The 21,273-nt window shown below is 36.8% G+C and overlaps 1 protein-coding gene across 1 annotated transcript; it reads right to left on the bottom strand.

Moving 5' to 3' along the window:
- Positions 1 to 11,265: 11,265 nt before the first annotated feature.
- On the bottom strand, positions 11,266 to 17,523 carry TDRD15 (tudor domain containing 15). The gene has a single exon (XM_028140478.2). It carries the CDS (start codon positions 17,521 to 17,523, stop codon positions 11,266 to 11,268), a length of 6,258 nt encoding a protein of 2,085 aa, XP_027996279.2.
- Positions 17,524 to 21,273: the final 3,750 nt, after the last annotated feature.

Genomic DNA, 21,273 nt, shown 5'->3' with positions numbered 1-21,273 from the left:
TAAAATTAAGAGTTTTGTTAATCAAAAAATAATAATTAACTACCACAAAAAGCCGCTAAGTGAAAAAGATATTGACAATGAAGTGTGTGTATTCAGAATATGTATATATAAAGAATTTCTACAAATCAGTTAGAACATGTCTTCCTCATAGAAAAGTGACCAAGTAACAGCAATTCTTAATTAAATGACCAATAAACATGAAAAGTTATTCAACTTCTTTAGTTATCAGAAAAATGCAAGCTAAAGCCACAATATTATTCCAATACCTACACCTAAGAATGACTAAGACAGCCTGGCCAGCATGGCTCAGTGGTTAAGTATCAACCTATAAAACAGGAGTTCACAGTTCAATTCCCAGTCAGGGCATATGCCTGAGTTGCAAGCTCGATTCCCAGTGTGGGTCATTCAGGAGGTAGCCAATCAGTGGTTCTCTTACCATTAATGTTTCTCTCTCTTTCCCTCTCCTTCCTCTCTGAAATCAATAAAAATAATTTTTAAATGATTTAGACAATAAAAGACAGACAATGCTAAGTGTTGGTAGAGATAGAGTAACTGGATGAAATATATGACAGCTTTTGAAAACGCTTTGGGCAGTAATTGCTGACTTACCTATGTGCCAAATGAGCCATCAGTTTCTCTCTGAAATATATATTCAACTGAAATGCATGCAAAAAAGTATCAAGAGCAATTCACAAGAATGTTCACAGCAGCATTATCCCATATAGTCAAAAACTGAAAACCCATATATCCATCAACAATGAACAAAAAAGGAGTCATATATTGACAAACGGAATACAAGACAGCAAGGAGCATGAATGAATGTTGTTGCATACTACAGTGGGGAAAAAACTCACCAAGTGTTAAGTGAAAATACGAGATATAAAAAATTACATATTATATTATTTATATTAAGGCTAATAACCAACAAACTGAACTGCAATGTTTAGGAATTCAGCTTAGGAGGCAAATATATGAAGAAAAGCAGGAAGGCAATAATGCAGACTTAGTCATTAAGAAGGGACAAGAATTGTTCTGAATGACTGCTGTTCACTTTGTGATAATTCTTTAATATGGCATTTTACTATATGTATATACACTGAGTGTGTGTGTGTAAAAAAAAAAAAAAAATATATATATATATATATATATATATATATATATATATATGTATTAGAGGCCCAGTGCATGAATTCGTGCATGGGTGGGTTTCGGCCAGCCTGGCCAGGGGGAGGGGACATGGGCGGTTGGCCAGCCTGCCTGCTGGTTGAACTCCTGGTCGAGGGGACAATTTGCATATTAGCCTTTTATTAAATAGGATATACACTGAGTGGCCAAATTATTATGCGTTCAGAGATCATAATAATCTGGCCACTCAGTGTATATATCTATACATAAAGATATACATGTGTGAATATATATATACTGTGTGTATTTTTAAATTTATTAAAATAATTAAATTTCAAATGGATTAAGATTTAAATGTAAAAACTCAGACAAAAGAATACTTTGTAAGATAAAAAAAAAAAAGGAAGAAAAGGAAAGTGGAGGAATACAATCCATCTGTGGAGTTTTTTAATTACATCTGAGAAACTCAAAGTGTCTCAAAAACGAAACACAAAAATGTTTAATTGTATGATGAGTTAAAACTTTGCTGTAATATCTTTTTCCATACAAAATATTTGTAAATTGGATGATAAGCAAGGGGTTAACATACAAAGTGCAAAAGTCAAAATTAAAAAATTCATAGAGAAATAAATTCAGAGTTAAACATAAAAAATTGTTCAAATTCTCTAGTAATCAGGAAATTGAAATTAATAAATCACTTTACACCTTCATGCACGAAAATCTACTAATGTTGCTTATTGACATTTCACCTGCTTTTAAAAGCAATATGGGAACATCTATTAAAATTAAAAATACATTCATTTACCCACCAATCTCACTGCTAAAAATCTATCTCAGAGAGACAAAGTCACCCCTATGTTAGGATAAAGATGTACAGATGTGTATTGCCACTACATCCAATGTGGCAAAAACCACAAAGATAAATGCCCATCAATAGAGAAGTTGCTGAAAATGAAATTAAAACATATCCATACTTTTAAAAATTATGCATACATTGAAATGAATAAATGGAACAATATTACTTATCTTAGATTTCTAAGAGTTGTATAAAACTGTATATGGTCTTGTTTTTCTAAAACATAATAAAAATGTGTACATTGTATTTATATATTTATATAATTATATTCACTCATACACTGAAATGGATGCACGTGGAGAAAATCTAGGCAGTTACCATGATCTACCTTAGGACAGGGGTAAGAAAATTATATAAATGGAAAAAGGAGTAAGGTAGGAAAATAAAATAAAAAAATACAGCAAAAAATACTCCACTTAAGAATGAATGACATGACTATATTTATTCATCTATATTAAATTATATATGAGGTATATGCATAATACACATTTCAAAAAATGCTATTCTCACTTTAGGCACCTAAAATATCTCTTTCCTTAAAACAAGTTTGAAAATTAAGAGAATATAGTCATGGAAAGACGAGCAGAAATAAAGCTAAAAGGAATTTAAACCATATAGGACTGAATGCCACTAGATGTCAGTAAAGCCCTCCAAAAATTACAAAAACATTTTTTCTTAACAGCTAAAAAAATCTGCTCTTTTATCTCCAATCTTTACCTCATAAAAAATACTCAAATTAGATATATAGTTTACCAGGAATGAAGTTCCTTAAAAGACAGACTATTACCCTTATTAATAAAAGAATTAATATTGATATATATAATTCCATGTTTCCTAAGTCATCCATAACATTTCACATTATTTTTAAAGCTCATGACCTATGCCCTCTGAAAATATAAAATTTAATATTCAATCAATATGCATTTATATCATATAAATTATGTATAAAATATAGAGGCAAATTGAAAGAATTATTATATTTATTGAGTTTTCAATCAAGTAAGAGAACAAAATGCAAATTAAATAGAAAGTTTATAAATAAACCAGTATAAACTAATGTGCAGTGGCACATCAACTATCTAGAAATCAGCCACAGCCATATGACTTAGTACAGTGGTCAGCAAACCGCGGCTCGCGAGCCACATGCAGCTCTTTGGCCCCTTTAGTGTGGCTCTTCCACAAAATACCACGTGCGAGTGCGCACATACAGTGCGATTGAAACTTTGTGGCCCATGTGCAGAAGTTGGTTTTTAGCCTGGGCGAGTCTATTTTGAAGAAGTGGTTCTAATGCAGAGCCACACTCAAGGGGCCAAAGAGCCACATGTGGCTCGCAAGCCACAGTTTGCCAACAACTGACTTAGTACACTAAAACCAAATAAATGAATAAGCAAGCCATTAAGCAGCTAAAATGTGTATCATAAACTTTTTCACTAAAATTAATACTTTACTCATTATAAAGCCACTTTAAACACCAAAAGGTCAAATGAGACTTACAATGTGGTTTTTAAGTTATCCAGTTGTCCGTTACTACCTCAAAGCTTAGTGTATAAAATACAACTATTTTATTAGGTTCATGGGTCTTACAGTTAGGAATTTGGACATGAATGGCACGATGAAGTTGGCTTATCTTTGCACAATGCCCATGGCCTCAGCAAGGACACACCAAATGGCTAGCTAGTGGATTTCCTGCATGATGGTGCAGGGCACCAGGTGCAAGTGTGTCAGAAAGGAATGTGAAAGCTGCATCACGGTTTATGACCCAGCCTTGTGAGGTCACTTGGCATCACCCTAAGCTTTGGTCAAAAGGGCCACCAACCTGCCCAGATCTATGAGACCTCCTGATGGGGAATGGCAAGTTCACCCTGGATAAGAGCAGGTAAGATGAGAAATACTGATGTGGCAATCTTCGGATAATACAATGAAACACAGTCTGCCCTCTGGCCACAACAATTCACACCATTCCTATATGAATAATAATACACTACACCTTCCCCAAGACTCCAAAGTCTCAGTCCATTAGGCATCAGGACAGTTTCAGACCTCATCCTTTCAATCAAGTCCCAGTGTAGGTTAAGTTCCCCAGCAGTGGATTCTTAAGTAGAGTTCTTCTTGATCTGAAGACCTATGAAATAGAGTGGCATATTAGCCCACAAACATCCAACGTACGCTTGTGGAACTAGCAAAGAATAACTTTATAGGCACTCTCATTCAAAAAAGAGAGGCATATAGTAATCACTTGGAAATCTCTTCATTTTCCATATTATGGCAGTAGCAATTATGCTAACTTTCCTTACTACATTTAACAAAGGTCTCCAGCCTCCTTTTCTCCAGCTCCCAACATTTTCTCCAACTTCCTCAAAGCCCTCACTGATAGTCTCCCTTAGGCTTGTCAGGCTTCTTCTCTTCAAGGCCCTTTCAGTTTCTGCCCACTGCTAGTTCTAAAAGTATGGCAGCATCTCCCTTTTGGTACCAAATCTGTTTTAGTTATTATTTCCATACAATAAATTATTCCATAACCTAGTGATAAAATAATGACATTATGTTGTTCATAAATTCTGAGAGGCAGAAATTCAGACAGGACACCTCAGGGTTGGCTTATCTCTGCTCCACAATGTCTAGGCCTTATCTACGGATACACTCATAGTTTTGGGTAGGCCAGCGTGACTCAGTGGTTGAGCATCAACCTATGAACTAAGAGGCCACGGTTTGATTCCCTGTCAAACCACATGCCTGGGTTGTGGGCTCATTCCCCAGTGGGGGGCCTTCAGGAGGCAGCCAATCAATGATTCTCTCTCAGCATTGATGTTTCTATCTCTCTCTCCCTTCCTCTCTGAAATCAATAAAAAATATATTTAAAAAATAAAACAAGTTCACTACCTACCAGAAGAATATTCAAAATATTAAGAGAAAGATAACATAAACCAAAGCTACTACAATATACACCCACATTGTCTTTGTTTACCATGTAACAAAAAATATTAGGGAAAGAAAGCAGGAAAAAGTGATAGATAACGAAGGAAATAGTTTAAGCAAGCATTTATTCATGATAAAAATTCTCAATAAACTTAGATTAGAAAGGAATGTCCTCAGTGTGATTAAGGTTTATAACACCTATACAAACATCATACTTAATGGTTAAAGACAAGGCCTTTCTCCTGAAACAGACAAGGCATAGATGACTACTCTCACCACTTCTTTTCAACATTGTAATAGAGGTGCTAAGTACTGCCATCTGGGGGGGAAAAGGGCATCCAAATCAGAAAGGGAAGACTAAAATTTTACGTAATGGTATATGACATAATCCTGCATTCAGTAAACCCAAAAGAACACACATATGCACACACATACACACACAAATTAGAACTAATGAACAAACATAGCAAGGTCAGAGGACACAAGATCAAAAATCAATTGTATTCCTATAAATAATGAACAATTGGAAAATAAAATAATAAACCCAGTATCTTTCACAATGGCCTCAAAAGAAAAAATATTTAAAATACATATAATAAAAACTGTTCAAGATTTACATACTAAAAAATTATAAATGTTACTGAGGGAAAGTAAAGGTCAACAAATGGAGAGATATTCCCCTGTTCATGGCTTAAAAGACTCAATATTGCTATGATAGCAACTCTACCCAAATTAATCTTGATTCAACTAATTGCTATAAAAATTCAAGCTGGCATTTTTGCAGACTTTTACAAGATGATCCTCAAATTCATTTGGAAATATAAGGGATCCAGGAGAGCCAAAATAATTTTGAAAAAGAACAGATATGAGGGCTTATACTTTATGATTTCAAAAATACTCCAGAGCTGTAGCAATCAAGAAAATGGGTACTGGCCAAAGGCTCTACAACTACTCAACAGACAAAGAATAGTCTTTGGTAGTAAATGGTGCTGTAAAAACTGAAAATCCATCAGCCTTAAAAAGGAAGAAATTTCTAACATCCTACAACATGCCTGAACCTTAAATACATGTTTTTACGTGAAATATCACGTAGGGACAAATCACAAAGGGACAAATACTATGTGATTCCACTCATATGAGGTACCATTCATCAAAATAAAAAGTTGAATGGTAGTTGCCAGGAACTGTAGGGAGGATTTATTGGGGAGTTAGTATTTAATTGATATAGAGTTTCAGTTTTGCAAGGTGAAAAGAGTTCCAAAAATGGATAGTGGTGATGGTGGCACAACAACCCTATCTAATAAAAGAGTAATATGCAAATTAACCATCACTCTGCTACACCCACAAGCCACGCCCACCAGCCAATCAGGAGTGAATATGCAAATAAACCCAACCAAGATGCCTACAGCCACAGAGAGCAGGAGGTAGGCTTGGGTTTCCCCGGCAATGGAGGAAGCTAAGCTTTCTGCCTGCCCTTGCCGGCCTAGGCCTCCCCTCAAGGCTACAAAGTTTCAATGATAGAAGATACATTAATCCACAGAAAAATGGCGGCAGCCACGAGCTTGAAAGTGCAGGAGGCTAGGGTTGCCCCCGGCGATGGAGGAAGCCAAGCTTTCCGCACACCCTGGCTGGCCCAGGCCTCCGCTTAAGGCTACAAAGTTTCAATTACAGAAGATACATAAATCCCAACAGAAATGGCTGCCGCCATGGAGCAAGCAGAAGGCTTGGCTCCGCTCCAGGCTACAAAGTTTCAATTGTATAAGATAAATAAACCCCAGATACCAGGGCCTCTGCTCGGGTCACCGGGGGGTGTGGCCGGCCTGAAAACCACCACAGGCCCCTCGCCCAGGCCACCCCACGCCCTAAGAAAACCCCCAACCTGATCCGGGACATCCTTCAGGGCAAACCAGCCGGCCCCCATCTGTGCACCAGGCCTCTATCCTATATAATAAAAGAGTAATATGCAGATTGACCATCACTCCAACACACAAGATGGCTGCCCCCATGTGGTCAAAGATCCTGCCCCCATGTGGACACAAGATGGCCACCATAAGATGGCCAGCAGGGGAGGGCAGTTGGGAGGGACCAGGCCTGCAAGGGAGGGCAGTTGGGGGTGATCAAGCCTGCAGGGGAGGGCAGTTAGGGGTGACCAAGCTGACAGAGGAGGGAAGTTGGGGGCGACCAGGCCTGCAGAGAAGGGCAGTTGGGAGGGACCCAGGCCTGCAGGGGAGGGCAGTTAGGGGCAAACAGGCTGGCAGGGGAGCAGTTAGGCATCAATCAGGATGGCAGGGGAGTGGTTAAGGGGTGATCAGGCTGGCAGGCAGAAGCGGTTAGGGGCAATCAGGAAGGCAGGCAGGTCAGCAGTTGGGAACCATCAGTCCTGGATTGTGAGAGGGATGTCCGACTGCCCGTTTAGGCCTAATACCACCGAGGGGTCCTAGATTGGAGAGGGTGCAGGCTGGGCTGAGGGACACACCCCCCGTGCACAAATTTCATGCACCGGGCCTCTACTGTACTTAATAACACTGAATTCCATACTGAATGTACTTAATAACACTGAACTCCATACTGAAAAATGGTTAAGATGGTAAACTCTGTGCATTTTGCCACCACAATTTTTCAAAACTGAAGAAAGGCAAATAATCAAAATTAAAAATTAAACTGAGAACATCATTACTGACTCTACAGAAATTAAAAGTTTTATGACATATGATGACTTTATGCCAACATAGACAATTTGGGTGAAAAGGGCAAATTCCTAGAATGACACAAATAACCGAAACTGAACTGACTCAGAAGAAATAGAAAAACTGAACACATCTATAATGAGTAAAAAAAAAAAAATTAGTAGTAATTAACAATTTTCTCAAGAAGAAAAGTCCATGCCCAGATTGCTTTACAAGTGAATTCAGAGATTAACTTGTAATGCAAAAAATATACATAAAGTCTCCTAGCCCTGAATAAACTTTCTTCTCAGGATACCAAAATTAAACTTACAAGTATTCATAAACAATACTACTTCTAAAAATTGTTTCCTAATCTCAAAAAGTGACAATACCAACATATCCAACGTACATGAACAAATAACAATAAAACTGATTGTCCCTAGCAAGCTTAGGAAATTTCTAAGTTTTTCCAAATACTCTTTTTAAATCACCACCTTTCTAGTTCTTCAAATCTATTTGGCTTACACTGACTCTTAAGTATACTTACATAACTTTATGGTTCTATACTTGCACCAAAACAAGACTCACAGTTTGCTCAGTGATTACTTACAAAATACATTTCAATTCACAGGTAAATGCATTGGCTAATACCTACCCTCCAAATAGATAGTAGTGTTCTTGAATGTCACAAATACCCACAACAACCAAAAATACTTTATATAAGACCAAATTAAATATATAACTAGAAAATAAAGTGAAAAAATGAAAATTTTTCATTTTTTCTTGTGAGCTAGAGGGAAGGATGAAATTAAGCCGGCTTCTACATCCTTTTAATAAATATTAGTCCTATGAGCACCTACATTTCTAGGGAATATAGTTATGTAGCATTAATTCTCTATGTATTATAATTATTACTATACAAAGTAACAAATTAAATAATTGTAGGAGACACCTGAAAAACAGCTGAAGGTAATGATAAAATAATATTATCTAATGAATGTGAAACCACTTGCAAATAGTGTATCGAATAAAATGTTTACCCTTGAACAACTTGAGGGTTAGGTGCATCAACCATCCGCTATAACTTTTGACTCCCCCAAAACTGAACTATAGTCCATCAGTGTCCACAGGGGATTGGTCCTAGGACCCCTGTGAATACCAAAATCCATTGATGCTCAAGTCCCTTATATAAAACTGGAGGCCCGATGCATGAAATTCGTGCAAAAGTAGGCCTTCCTTCCTCTGGCTGCCGGCACCAGCTTCCCTCTAGCACCCGAAACCTGGGCTTCCCTCTCAGCCCCAGCTTCATCTGGAAGGACAGAAGGATGTCTGGAAGGACGTCCAGTCTAATTAGCATATTACGCTTTTATTATTATAGGTGGTGTAGAAAAATGTGCACATTGGCCCTCTACATCCATATTCTGAACCTTGGACTGAAGATACTGTTTTCTATCTGCAGTTGGTTGAATCTATGGATGTGAAACCCAGGGATCTGGAAGACCAGCTGTATATTTATTGAAAAAAATCCACATATAAGCAGTCCCATGCAGTTCAAACCAGTGTTGTTCAAGGGTCAACTGTACTTTACAAATATGTGAGCCATATTTCCTATGTAAGTTTTTTCAAATCATATCATCACAATTCTTGCTCACATAGAATTTCTATAACATTCTAATCATTGTCTCCTGGGGAAGTAATCTGAACAATCTAGATTCCTTTAATGTACTTTAATGTTAAAAGTTGTCCTATGCTTACCACTTTGGTTATGTATCTGGAGCATCTAAAGCAAAAGAGTAATTATTGGGTGTCCTATGTGTCATTTGTTGCCAAACTGATGCATAAACGATCTGAGCTTTCATCTCCCTCTACTGAAAAACAAGCAAAAATTAATGATTTTCAAGGCACTGTATATTTTATTGAGAATTATTCCAGGGTTTATATTGAAAATTCCTACTATAATTAGAATTTCTTTTTACTTAATTCCTAAGAAGTTACAATAGAAAAAGAGCACAAATTATACATATTATACATACTATAACATATACATGTAATTACACATGTAGTTTAACAAATAAAAACATCTTTTCTTAAACAATTAGTAATATACACTGAGTGGCCAGATTATTATGACCACCTGACATTTGTAGGCAAATTAGCCATACACTGCATCGTATGGGATATGGAAGCGGAAGGCCTGTTCGAACACCTTTGATGTCTGCAGTTACCAAGATAAAACGTCTCCAATTCGCACAGGAACACAAGGATTGGACAGTCAAGCATTGGAAAAAAGTCAGTGGTCCGATGAATCACGTTTCCAATTGCATCATGCAGATGGCAGAGTGAGAATTTGGCGGAAACATCATGAAAGCATGCACCCCACATGCATGAGTACAACCCTTCAAGCTGGTGGGGGCAGTGTTATGGTTTGGGGCATGTTTTCCTGGCATGATTTGGGCCCTTTAATTCATGTGGAACAACGTCTGAATAGCACAACATATCTAAGTATCATTGCTGATCAAGTTCATCCTGTCATGTTGATGGCGTATGGCAATGGAGATGGCTTCTTCCAACAAGACAATGCGCCATGCCACGGTGCTCGTGTTGTGCAGGAGTGGTTTCAAGAACATGAGGGAGACTTTACCTTGCTGAGGTGGCCCCCACAATCACCAGATCTCAATCCAATTGAGCATTTGTGGGACGAAGTTAAAAGAGCCATCAGGCAGCTGGTTCCACAACCATCCAATCTCACAGAACTGGACAGTGCTCTTCATCAGGCATGGTGTCAGATTCCTCACATCACATTTCAACATCTCGTGGAGTCAATGACAAGAACAATTACAGCAGTATTGAAGGCAAAAGGTGGCCCAACAAAGTACTGATGGGGTGGTCATAATAATCTGGCCACTCAGTGTATATCCACTTTGGAGAAACACATATAACCTATTCTAGTCTTTATTTAAAACTATAATTGTCTCTTATACGTAAATCCTACCTTCAAAAAATAAGTGTAACCATTAATCTAACATTACTCTACAAATGTGTGCATGTGTACATATGTATACACTATCCTAAATATTTGTTTCTTGCAGTATCAGAAATTTAACTTACTGCCTGGCCAGCGTGGCTCAGTGGTTGAGCGTCGAGCTATGAACCAGGAGGTGTGGGTTCGATTCCCAGTCAGGGCACATGCCCAGGTTGCAGGTTTGATCTCCAGTAGGGGCCATGCAGGAGGCAGCAGAACAATGATGTTCCTCTCTCATCTACCCTCTCCCTTCCTCTCTCTCTGATAAAAGCACACACACACACAACAAAAAAAAACACTAAATATATATTTCATCTGATAAAAATACATAATAGAAAATTGATTCTTCAAAGTGAGCCCAAGAAGCTCCCTAATAGCAGCAAGATTTATTAATTTGAGATCTATGGACCATCAGAAGTTTTGTGAAACCCTGAAATTATCTGTAACATGTACACGCATGTGTGGTTAAAATCCTCTATACTTTGTTTACATTCTCAAAGGTTGCTGTTCAAGTGATCATTTTATTGTTCAAATGATCACTCCAAGTTTATTCATTTATTCAGGCTTTTTAGTAAATTTTCTTGCAGTAGGATATTTTCAATTTGGATAATTTTCGTACATAAAAAACTTTTATAAAGAATCAAAAATAGAGTCTACAAAAAGAATCTACTTTTTATAACTGGCTACTTACCCTTTAAGTGTTCTTCTGATATTTTTCCATTAATATGCATTGCTTGTACTGCTGTTCTCAAATCCATTCTGTTCTTTTCCTGGATTTCTCCAATTGGTAGCTTTTTTACTATGTTTTCAATGCAATTAGTATTGTTCTTCAAACCATTAGGTAACAGTTCCCAAAATGAAGCTGCTGCACACTTATCAAATGGAATGGTACTTTGAGGATTATGTTTTCCACTTTCAACCTTATTCCTCAGTGTTAGATTTCTAAAATATAATCTTTTACTAACATGGCTTTTGCTTAAGGGGTTCTTACAGCCATCTTTCCTCTTTATAGTTTTCTGCTTTTTTAGCTTCTGTTTCTCAGTGCATGTACAATTTATATTTTCTCTTTTGTAACAACTGTGATCTAATAATGAGTAAACAGGCTTCCTCTGTAATTTACATTGGATTTTAGTAGATCCAGTAGTAGTAACTGCATCAAGATGATCTGAATCTTTAGAATACATTGCAAAACCATATGCAACTAAGATATCTGCCAGACTGTTTTTCTCATAAATGACATCTACTTTCAGTTTTGTTTCAACTTTATATTCTCTAAACTGAAAATCTAAGCCTGGCTTACTTAGGAAATCTAGAAAAAAACTTTTGGCTTCTTCATTCCAATGTTTCCCATTAGCAGGTAAGATACCATATAAGGCACAAGGATAACTTAGCCTTGGCAAATTCAGAAGGTCCTCGGGAACAACTCTAAGATTTCTTATATCTGAATAAGGTATGTAAATGGAAAATCCATAGTCAATCAACACAATAAGTAAAGACTGATCAGAGACTTCAGAAATTTCTATTCTATTCCATTGATCTTCCAGTTCATATTTGAACAAACAACTACAACCGGGAATTATGTGCTCTTGAGACACTGTTTGCAAGGTTTCTGGTAGATCAGAAAGCAACATAAAGACAGATTTCATTGTGTCAAATAAATCATCTAACTGAATGCAAAAGTCTGATGGATCAGAAACAGCAGTGGCAATACCAGAATATCGCCTACCATTTTGGAGTTGTGCCCAAGTAAAAGATCTTATTGTACATGATGACACAGGAGTCTTAGATGCCAAACCGAAAATAATTTCTGAAGATCTAAGTTTGTTTTCTTCAACATGAACTGTATTTAAATTTAAATATTCCAAAAGTAACAGGCCATCTACCAAAATTTCTACTTCCCAGGAAAAGTTTAAATATTTTAGGAAAAGGATGTCTACTTCCAAATGAGCAAATAAATGCACAATGGACTCAAACGGCATGTTTCTAAAATTTTCAAACCAAACCCATTTACAAGGCACAGCTTGTCTTGGAATATTTCTGATTTCATTACTAAGTACCCTGATATTACCTAAAGGCACTGTGTCATACCTACCACAATCTACTAAAAAAACAAGCACTGTCTCATCAACACACTTTTTTTCTACTTTTGATCGATGCCACTTCAAAGTATTTTTAGATTTTGCCAAGCATTCTAAGCCTTTTTCAATATTTTCAATTGGTGAAAAAGGTTGTTTTACTTCTTTAGTAATTAATACTGTTAAATCTGATAATATTTTTTTATTTTTAGATAACTTCACATAAAATGCCCCACTTTTTGAAACATAAAGAATTTCAGCCTTTTCGAGTTGTCCAGGTTTTAACTGTTCAAAAGGAATATTAACCAGCTGTCGGTAGGATGGTTGAAGGATCACAGAACTTTCATGTTCATTTGAGCTCACTTTCTTCATTTCACTATCATCAGGGCTTACCTTCTGAGAAACAACCTGAGGCCTTTGCAATACTGTTTTCTGTAGTTTTGGACATGCTGTCCATTTCAGTAGTTCATTAATGACACATTTTTCATCACAAATTATGTTTACTTCCCATTTCTGCTCATGCTTTTTCAAAAACTCACAAGAAACTGTTTTGTTACTTACTCGTGAAGCAAAATAATCTATAGTTTTACTGTCCCATATTTCACCAGGCTCATTCCACTTTACTCCACTGAGAAAAGAATGGAGTCCTAGCTGAGGAATAGTTAAGAATTCTCTTTTAAGTTCATAAATTTTAGATATGTTTACTATTTCAGTGTTACCATAGTCAATAAATTCCACTTCAAAAAAATTTCCTGGCAAAGTGTTCTTAATAACAGCTCTGTAAATGGCATTTTCAGTAGAGTATTCTGCAATTACAAGATCTCCCACGATAGGTTTAACTGATTTTCTCTCACTCACTATATCTGCTCTTCTTTCATTTAGAGCATCTGCAAGTCTGATTATTACATTTTCATTCTCCTCAAGATGAATATGGAAACTTGCTGGGTTACTGATATTAGAAACATATCCTTTAACTTTAGCATTCAAATAAATTTTGGGTTCAGGAAGGTCTTTGATCTGTGGTCTTGTAAGATTATATGGGTTTCGTGAGGCTACTTGATGTAATTCTCTGATAAAAGACTGTGACACAACCCTTACTGATTTCTTGCCCACATCACTTTCATCAAGAGTATATGCAAATCCAGGGACGTCTACACCTTTATTTTTAAGTCCATCATTCAAAGACTTCTTTACTTTGTTTTTTGACACAGGCTCAATTTTATAACAAACTGATGGTTTCAAAACCCGGGCATATATACCTTTGGAATTCATTAATTGATGTATTTTGCTTTCAGGATATGTTACTAGGCTAGTTTTATTTGTCATATCATGGTGATAGTTTTCTCTTTTGCCTTTCAAAGAAACAGCAAGTCTCTTATTCTCATTTATTTTAAGGCCCTTTTCCACACAGTGTGCTGGGTCACAATGTTTTTTTCCATAAGCATGAAGCAACATTTTAATTTTCTGATTTACATGTTGATATCCATCGTACAATTCTACACCAAGCTGGCCATCTGACTCCTTGGACAATATTACTGCCCTTAATGGTCTTCCCAAGAAACTATCTTCAAACCACCTATTGATTTCTACTGGAATATCTACATCTCTAAGATCTGACAAAAAGCACTTAACAGCTTGCATAGGTGTAAACAGCAACTCTGGAAACTGATCTGAAATAACCCTCAACATACTTTCTTCTACTAATTGCTTATTTCCAAAGTCCACAAAATAGACCAGAAAGTCAGATAATGAATCTGACTTTGGCATTGCTAAAGCTCTATAAAAGAGACCATCCTCTATATATTTACATATGCACAATCTCTTCTTGCTAGAATATTCTGGATAATTTTTGAGGTTATTAATCTCTGTGATTTTTGTTTCTATCATCTTTAGGTCTTTATTATTTCTACTAAATTGGCAATAAAACTTTTTGGGACTATATATATGAGATATATATATTTCTTCCTCACTTCCAATTTTTATATTAAAGGAGGAATAACAGTAGCTGTAAAGACTAACTGAAGATGGGAATGGCTTTGATAATGTACTATACTGTGCAGAGCCATGATTGATAAGAAATTCTTTTGCACTTGTAAATGGAGATTGTAAATCTACCAAGTTACATAAATGGTTTGGATGTATAAGAACTAAGGCACAGATGACACAAGTCAATAACCCTCTGGATGAAGAAATAAAATTCCCAAAGTCTCTGCATGCTTCTCTTGTCCAACTTAATAATTTACAACTAATGGGTTCAATTAAATGGTTAAGTCTACATCTGAAGGCTTGGCTTTCTAAAAAAAGAAAATATGGGTTAATCGCACAAAGATCTTTAATTAAAACTCTTTCCCGGTAACCATAATCAACAAATACTACATCAACTTCTTTATTAGATACTCGAGTCAAAATAGCAGCTCTATACCACTTCCTATCTTTGGAATACTTAGCAACACAAGCTATCTGCCCAATATGATAAGGATCAGAATGAATGCTGTAATAATTCTGAATTTGTTCCATCAGTAATTTTAGGTCTTCTAACTTACATTGAAGCTGGCATGAAAAGTCACCTGGGCCATAACAATAAGAACACTTAACTTCAAGGACTGTTCCTGGTTTAAACATATATTCTTTATAAGGCCATGGTAACTCAGGTTCCACAGACAAGGTGAGAGGATTTTTTAAATTTGAGAAATTAATAGCTGGGGACTTTACCAAAGAATAATTACTTTCTTTAAGCTTATTTGAGTGATACTTTTTAGGTTTACGTCCTTCAGGAAGGGCAGATAAGATCTTCTTAACTTTGTTTTTAGATTTTAAATTTAACACTGAACATTGACTTACAGATTTTGGATAACATTCTGGCTCTACTTCCCAATATTCTGCATATCCAGCTTGTACCATAAGAGAGACAACATCAATATTTTCAGAGGCTTCAATACTCTGAATATTTACAGTGTACTTGTCATCTTTTTTTGCTATAACTTGAAGCAAAACTGCTTTGTTTAAGACAATTTTTTTAAAATAATCAGTTGCTGCCTTCACCCAAATATCTTCAACAGGAAATATATGTACAAGTGAACAGCACATGGCTAAGGCAGGCAACTCACAAAATTCTGGAAGCAAAGTTCTTACATCAAAAAATGGTATGGAATCAGTATTTCCATAATCCAAAAAATACACATTAATCTTATAACCATTAATTTCATTGATGACAGCTCTGTAAAAACGTCTGTCCTTGCTATATCTCGCACAACAAAATGACCCAGGTTCTGGATTTCTTAGAATTAGTTCATCATTTTCACATAAATCGTAAAATCTGTTTATATTTTTCATTATATCTTGAAATTCATTCTGATGTTCATTGGTGCGTACCCAGAAATTTGATGGGTTTAATACATACGCTACGAAAGCTATGTAGGCAGCTTCTATCTCCATTTCTATAGTTTTAATAGGAAAACCTACTTTCAAAGTGCCTTTATTATTTAGAGAGTTTATCAACTGTTCAGTATTTCCAATAAAATTCTCAACTGCAATGCTATTTACAGCAGAAGTACTATTTTCTCTCAACATATTCGATATTTTTAAATCAGAAAGGTGGCAAAGTACTTGTGTGCCTACAGTCTTTAGCAGACACTTAGAATTATTTGTGGACTCTTGAGTTTGTAATGTTACATAATACAAATGCTCATCCTTATTGAGCCAATCGATTTGTGCATATACTATTTGTCCTAACAAGGCTTGTTTAAATACACTGAGTTGAAATTTTCTTACATTTTTATCTGGACTGTGTAAATATGTCAGAGAACATGGAAATGAAAACAATGGTACTGAAATAAAATCCTGTTTAAGTTTCTTTACATTAACTGAGGGTATAACCTCATTACTGCCATAATCCATAAACCAAATTTTCACTTGATTATTAGGCAAGAGCTGCTGAAGAATGCCTCTATGCCACTGTCCATTTCTCCTTTTGGCAACACAAAGTAGTCCAAAATTATCACAAGTAGGACTACTCTCTTGATTGATATCATAATGCAAATTCATGCACACTGTCAAGTCTTCTAACTCTGGAATCCATTTAATTAATTGACAATAAAATTTACTTGGGCTCAATGCAGATGATACCTTTACACTTTCAATATTACCTATTGGCAAAGATGGCTGCAAACTATCCAGAACATGTTGGATATCAAGTAAAGTATCATTATTATGTAATGATAACTCAGGTGTCTTATGTTGTAATAAATCAGGAATTTGATGTGGGAATTCTTTTAACATTTCCACAATTAGACAAAATGAATCCCCATCAATATGTCTTCCTAATTTTAATTCAAGAACCTGAGATATAATTTTTGGCACTTCAAGAATAATCATGTGAAGAGGCAAAATGGCTTGTATTACACAACCTTTCACTTGTAACCCTACTAATGACTGGAAATAATTCAAGGCCTTAGGAGACCATTTTTCTCCAATTGGTAGTATGTTTGCAAAAATACCGAATACTACCCGCGGTGGTAGTTCAAATAACTTGCCACAGGCTGAAGCAATCTGCATACTGCTGACTCTTAGTTCTTCTCCACGATCTATTAGGAGCACAGTATAGAGTTCGTTTTTCTTTTCCAAAACTCTTCCTCTCTGCCATTCTCCAGATACTCTTTCTTCTACCAAACAAAATTCATCAATGTCCACATTCTTTTTTACTTTTGGAATATGCTGTATCTCCCTCTGCAATATGTGATAGTCAAACTCACATTCAATATTATTTCTCCCTTGAAATTTCACCAGAATGTCCTTAGGACAAATTTCTGTATGTGATATTGTCAGATCCACATCTAAAAATGTTGGTAATAGAGATGTAGAATCCATTTTCTAAAAAACAAATAATAAATACTAATTAGCTTCTGGACAGACAGCTGTAAAAATTAAATGAAATTAACATTATGTAAATTCATATGTAAACATAGCCTAAAAAATAATTATATGCCTGTATTTATCAAATTGAGTATGTTAATAAAAATTATTTACACTGGACAAGATAATAGAAAGAAAAACAAAATGCACCTAACTCTTCACTGCCTTTCACATTTTCAAAAAATTCTACTGAAATAACAAGAATATAAAAACAGGAATATATACATATATAAAACTGCTGTAACACAAAGAACAATCTTTAGTTTCCAGAAACTAACAAATTTCTACTAGGTATTGGGCAGATGTGATATAAACAGAAGGAGGCCAAATTAAACCCATAAGAGATCTCCTCTTCCTCCTGTGAGAAAACCTTTTTCCCTCATGCAGACTTCTCCAACCCATAACTCAAAGAAGTGAGTGCTAGAAGCAACAGTAGATGGAAAGCCAACAGGGGACACTGTTTGCACTCCCTACCCTGTGTCAATTAGTAATATTTGGACGTGTCAGCATCATTATACAAACTAGGATTCTTCTTAGACAGAGGGCAACAGGCTGAGTCCTGGACAGCACTAAGGAAGGCCAGCCAGGGAAAGATCGTGAGGCAGGTTAGGTACACCTAGGCCCTGTCACTGGCATGGCTGGCCACGAAAGTATGGATAAAAGAGAGTAGGTGGAGAAGAATTCTTTAGCACAGAGACAAAGATCCCGACAATTCTGCTAACTTTCTCTAATTGTTAGAATTTTTAAAAAATATTTTTTATTGATTTCAGACAGGGAGATGGAGAGATAGAAGCATCAATGATGACAGAAAATATTGTTTGGCTGCCTCCTGCACACCCCACACTGGGGATTGAGCCTGCACCCTGGGGATATGCCCTGACTGGAAATTGAACCATATTCATAGGTCAACACTCAACCAGTGAGCCACACCAGCTGAGCCAGTTTGTTCGAATTTTTAAAATGGCTAGGCAAATATTCAGAACTATAAAATATTCCCCAAATTCCTATAAGAACCAACTCTATTATGATAGGACACAGCTCAACTTCGAATCTGAGTTAACAACTGACAATTATCAATTTTTTTTAATGAGGATGAGAAAGAGAAAAACATTGAACCTAAAAAAAAATGAGGAACCACTTAAAAGAAATCAAAGAAATGCTCCCCTCAGCAATACATGTACTGAAGGAAATGGCAAAGAATTCTTTTTCAAAAGTCTGATTCCTGTTTTCTAAAAGGTAAAAAAAAAATATTGCATTTTATATGACTAAGTAGTTATTAAGATGCCACAACTAAGATTAGAAGTAACTTTATTCACATAAATTTAAAACTGCATGGTAAAAGTTAACACAAAATAAAGATAAATGGGGTAGAAGTTTGAGAGAATATCCTAAAAATTCAGGGGGAAATAATAAAAAGATAAAAGAGGAGCATAGGAATATAAAATCTTACCAAAGCATAAATGTTATCTCAGATATAAAATGACAGAATAGGAAACCTTTCTAAGACTTAAGACCCAAGTCCACAAACTGAAATAGGCAACTGGAAAGGTAGAGGAAGAGATAAGATTTAGGAACATCTGGGTACTGACTATGGTTTTTATTTCATTCTAAATAATTAATTTGGTGTGGCAATCAGCATGCTCTGATATACAGAGATTCCAGGCTATGCCTACTTAATCCTGGAATCTCTTAAGAATAACATCAATGGGCAACACACTAAAGGTATTTATTAGAATAAACCAAAAGACTTCAGAACAAGAAAAGCCTTCTTAAACCACCATTATTTAAAGTCACAGGCCATTACCCAATTCCCAGACTTTAGCCAATTTATAGACCTGTAATTCCTTACATGAACGAAGTCCAGCTACTCTTTTTTCCTACTGAATTCATTGGAGTGACATTGGTTAATAAAATTATATAGGTTTCAGGGGTACAATTCTATAATACATCATCTGTATATTCCATGGTGTGCTCACCACCCCAAGTCAAGTATCCTCCCATCATTTATCCCCCTTTTACCTTCTCCTATCTCCCCCCACCCAAGACCAGGTACTCTTTTTTTTTATCATCACCAAGATACATTTTTATTGATTTGAGAGAGAAACATCAATGTGAGAGAGAAACATCGATTGGCTGCCTGCCAAGCATGCCCCAACCAGGGATCAAACTGGCAACCTTTTGGTGTATAGATGATGCTCTGACCAACTGAGCCACCCAGCCATGTCAAGACCAGTTACTCTTTTTTTTTTTTCTTTTTTTAAATTTTGTTATTTTTTTTATTATTAATCTTTATTGTTTAAAGTATTATATATGTAAGACCAGTTACTCAAGAAAGAACCCTGTGCGGACTTATACCAAGAACACTCTTTGTGGTAGCCATCCAAAAGGTCATGTGACCAATTACCTGAGTAAATGGGAAAAGAAAAAAAAAAAAAAAACTACCTGAAAGAATCAGGAGAAAAAATGGCAATATTTTTTTTTTCTAATCTACATTAGACTTTCTTCAAGAGACAAAACCTAGAGGCTACCAAAAAAAAAAAAAAAAAAAAAAATTAAAAAATGTTAAAATCCCATAAAAAAAAAATAAAACTATAACAAAATTAAAATCAATATAACCTACCTTTGTTCTTTCTTACAGCTTGAATCTCTTCTTTGGTTAACACCATTTATACAAAATCCTAAAGCAGATCCGTGTTATGGGGTGGGGGGGGCCTGAAGAAACTTTGGGGTATATTAACGGATATGTTTCTCCTGATTACAGTGCTTTCGTGGGTGAATATATGTGTCAAAAGTTACCCAAGTCCACACTTAATGGGCAGATCGCTGTGCTTCAATGAGACCCTGTCAGTGACGGCGAACCTATGACACGCGTGTCACCACTGACACGCGGAGCCATTTCTGATGACACGCGGGAAACATTTGCTGCTCCTGAGGATGAAACATTTGCGAAATAATGTTTTTTTCCTCAAAGTGACACGCTACCGGAGTTATGCTCAGTTTTTTGGCGAAGTTTGACACACCAAGCTCAAAAGGTTGCCCATCACCGCCTAAGTAAAGCTGTCAAGAACACACACACACACACACACACACCCCACAACGTAAATGTTTATTGACGATGGAATATCAGAATAACTTCTGGAGCTCTTTCCCTCTGTGTAATGGCTAGGAAAAAGCAGCTACGTTACATCTGGTGGCTGTCATTACGTCAGGGGCGGGTCCCAGTACCCCGCCGAGGGCACAGGAAGGACCCTCCGAGGGCAGCTGACGGTGGGCGCGGGATCCGGTCCGAGAAGGTGCTGGAACAGCGGCGGGGGTCACTTTACCTTCTCTCCAGCTGACGTGCCGCAAAGGGCTGCTGTTTCTTTTTAAAATTCCAAAGGGCAGGAAGCGCTTTTTGCGTGTGTTTTGAAGTCTGACAACAATGAAGCGACTGGGCAAAAAGAGTTTCTTCAGGAGAGCGCGTGCACCCCCTGACCGGACGCCTGTGGCCCTCCGCGGGGAGGCCAGGCCCGGGCCAGGCTCGGCGGGCACTGCCCTGACCACTGGCCGTGGGGCACACCTTCCCGGAGCCCCGAAACCCCTGAACCCCGGAACCCCGCACCCCGAGGCTGGGCGGGCCGTTAGGAGGCGAGGAGCATGGCGGGGAGCCAGGAGCATCCCGCCACAGGCGGCAAAGGCCTGGCCGCTCCTCTGAGGCCAAAGCCA

The sequence above is a fragment of the Eptesicus fuscus genome, chromosome 16 (genome assembly GCF_027574615.1).
Source record: "Eptesicus fuscus isolate TK198812 chromosome 16, DD_ASM_mEF_20220401, whole genome shotgun sequence".
Lineage (NCBI taxonomy): Eukaryota > Metazoa > Chordata > Mammalia > Chiroptera > Vespertilionidae > Eptesicus > Eptesicus fuscus.
Note: the sequence above shows the minus strand (reverse complement) of the source record. Positions and strands in the feature narration are given on the sequence as shown.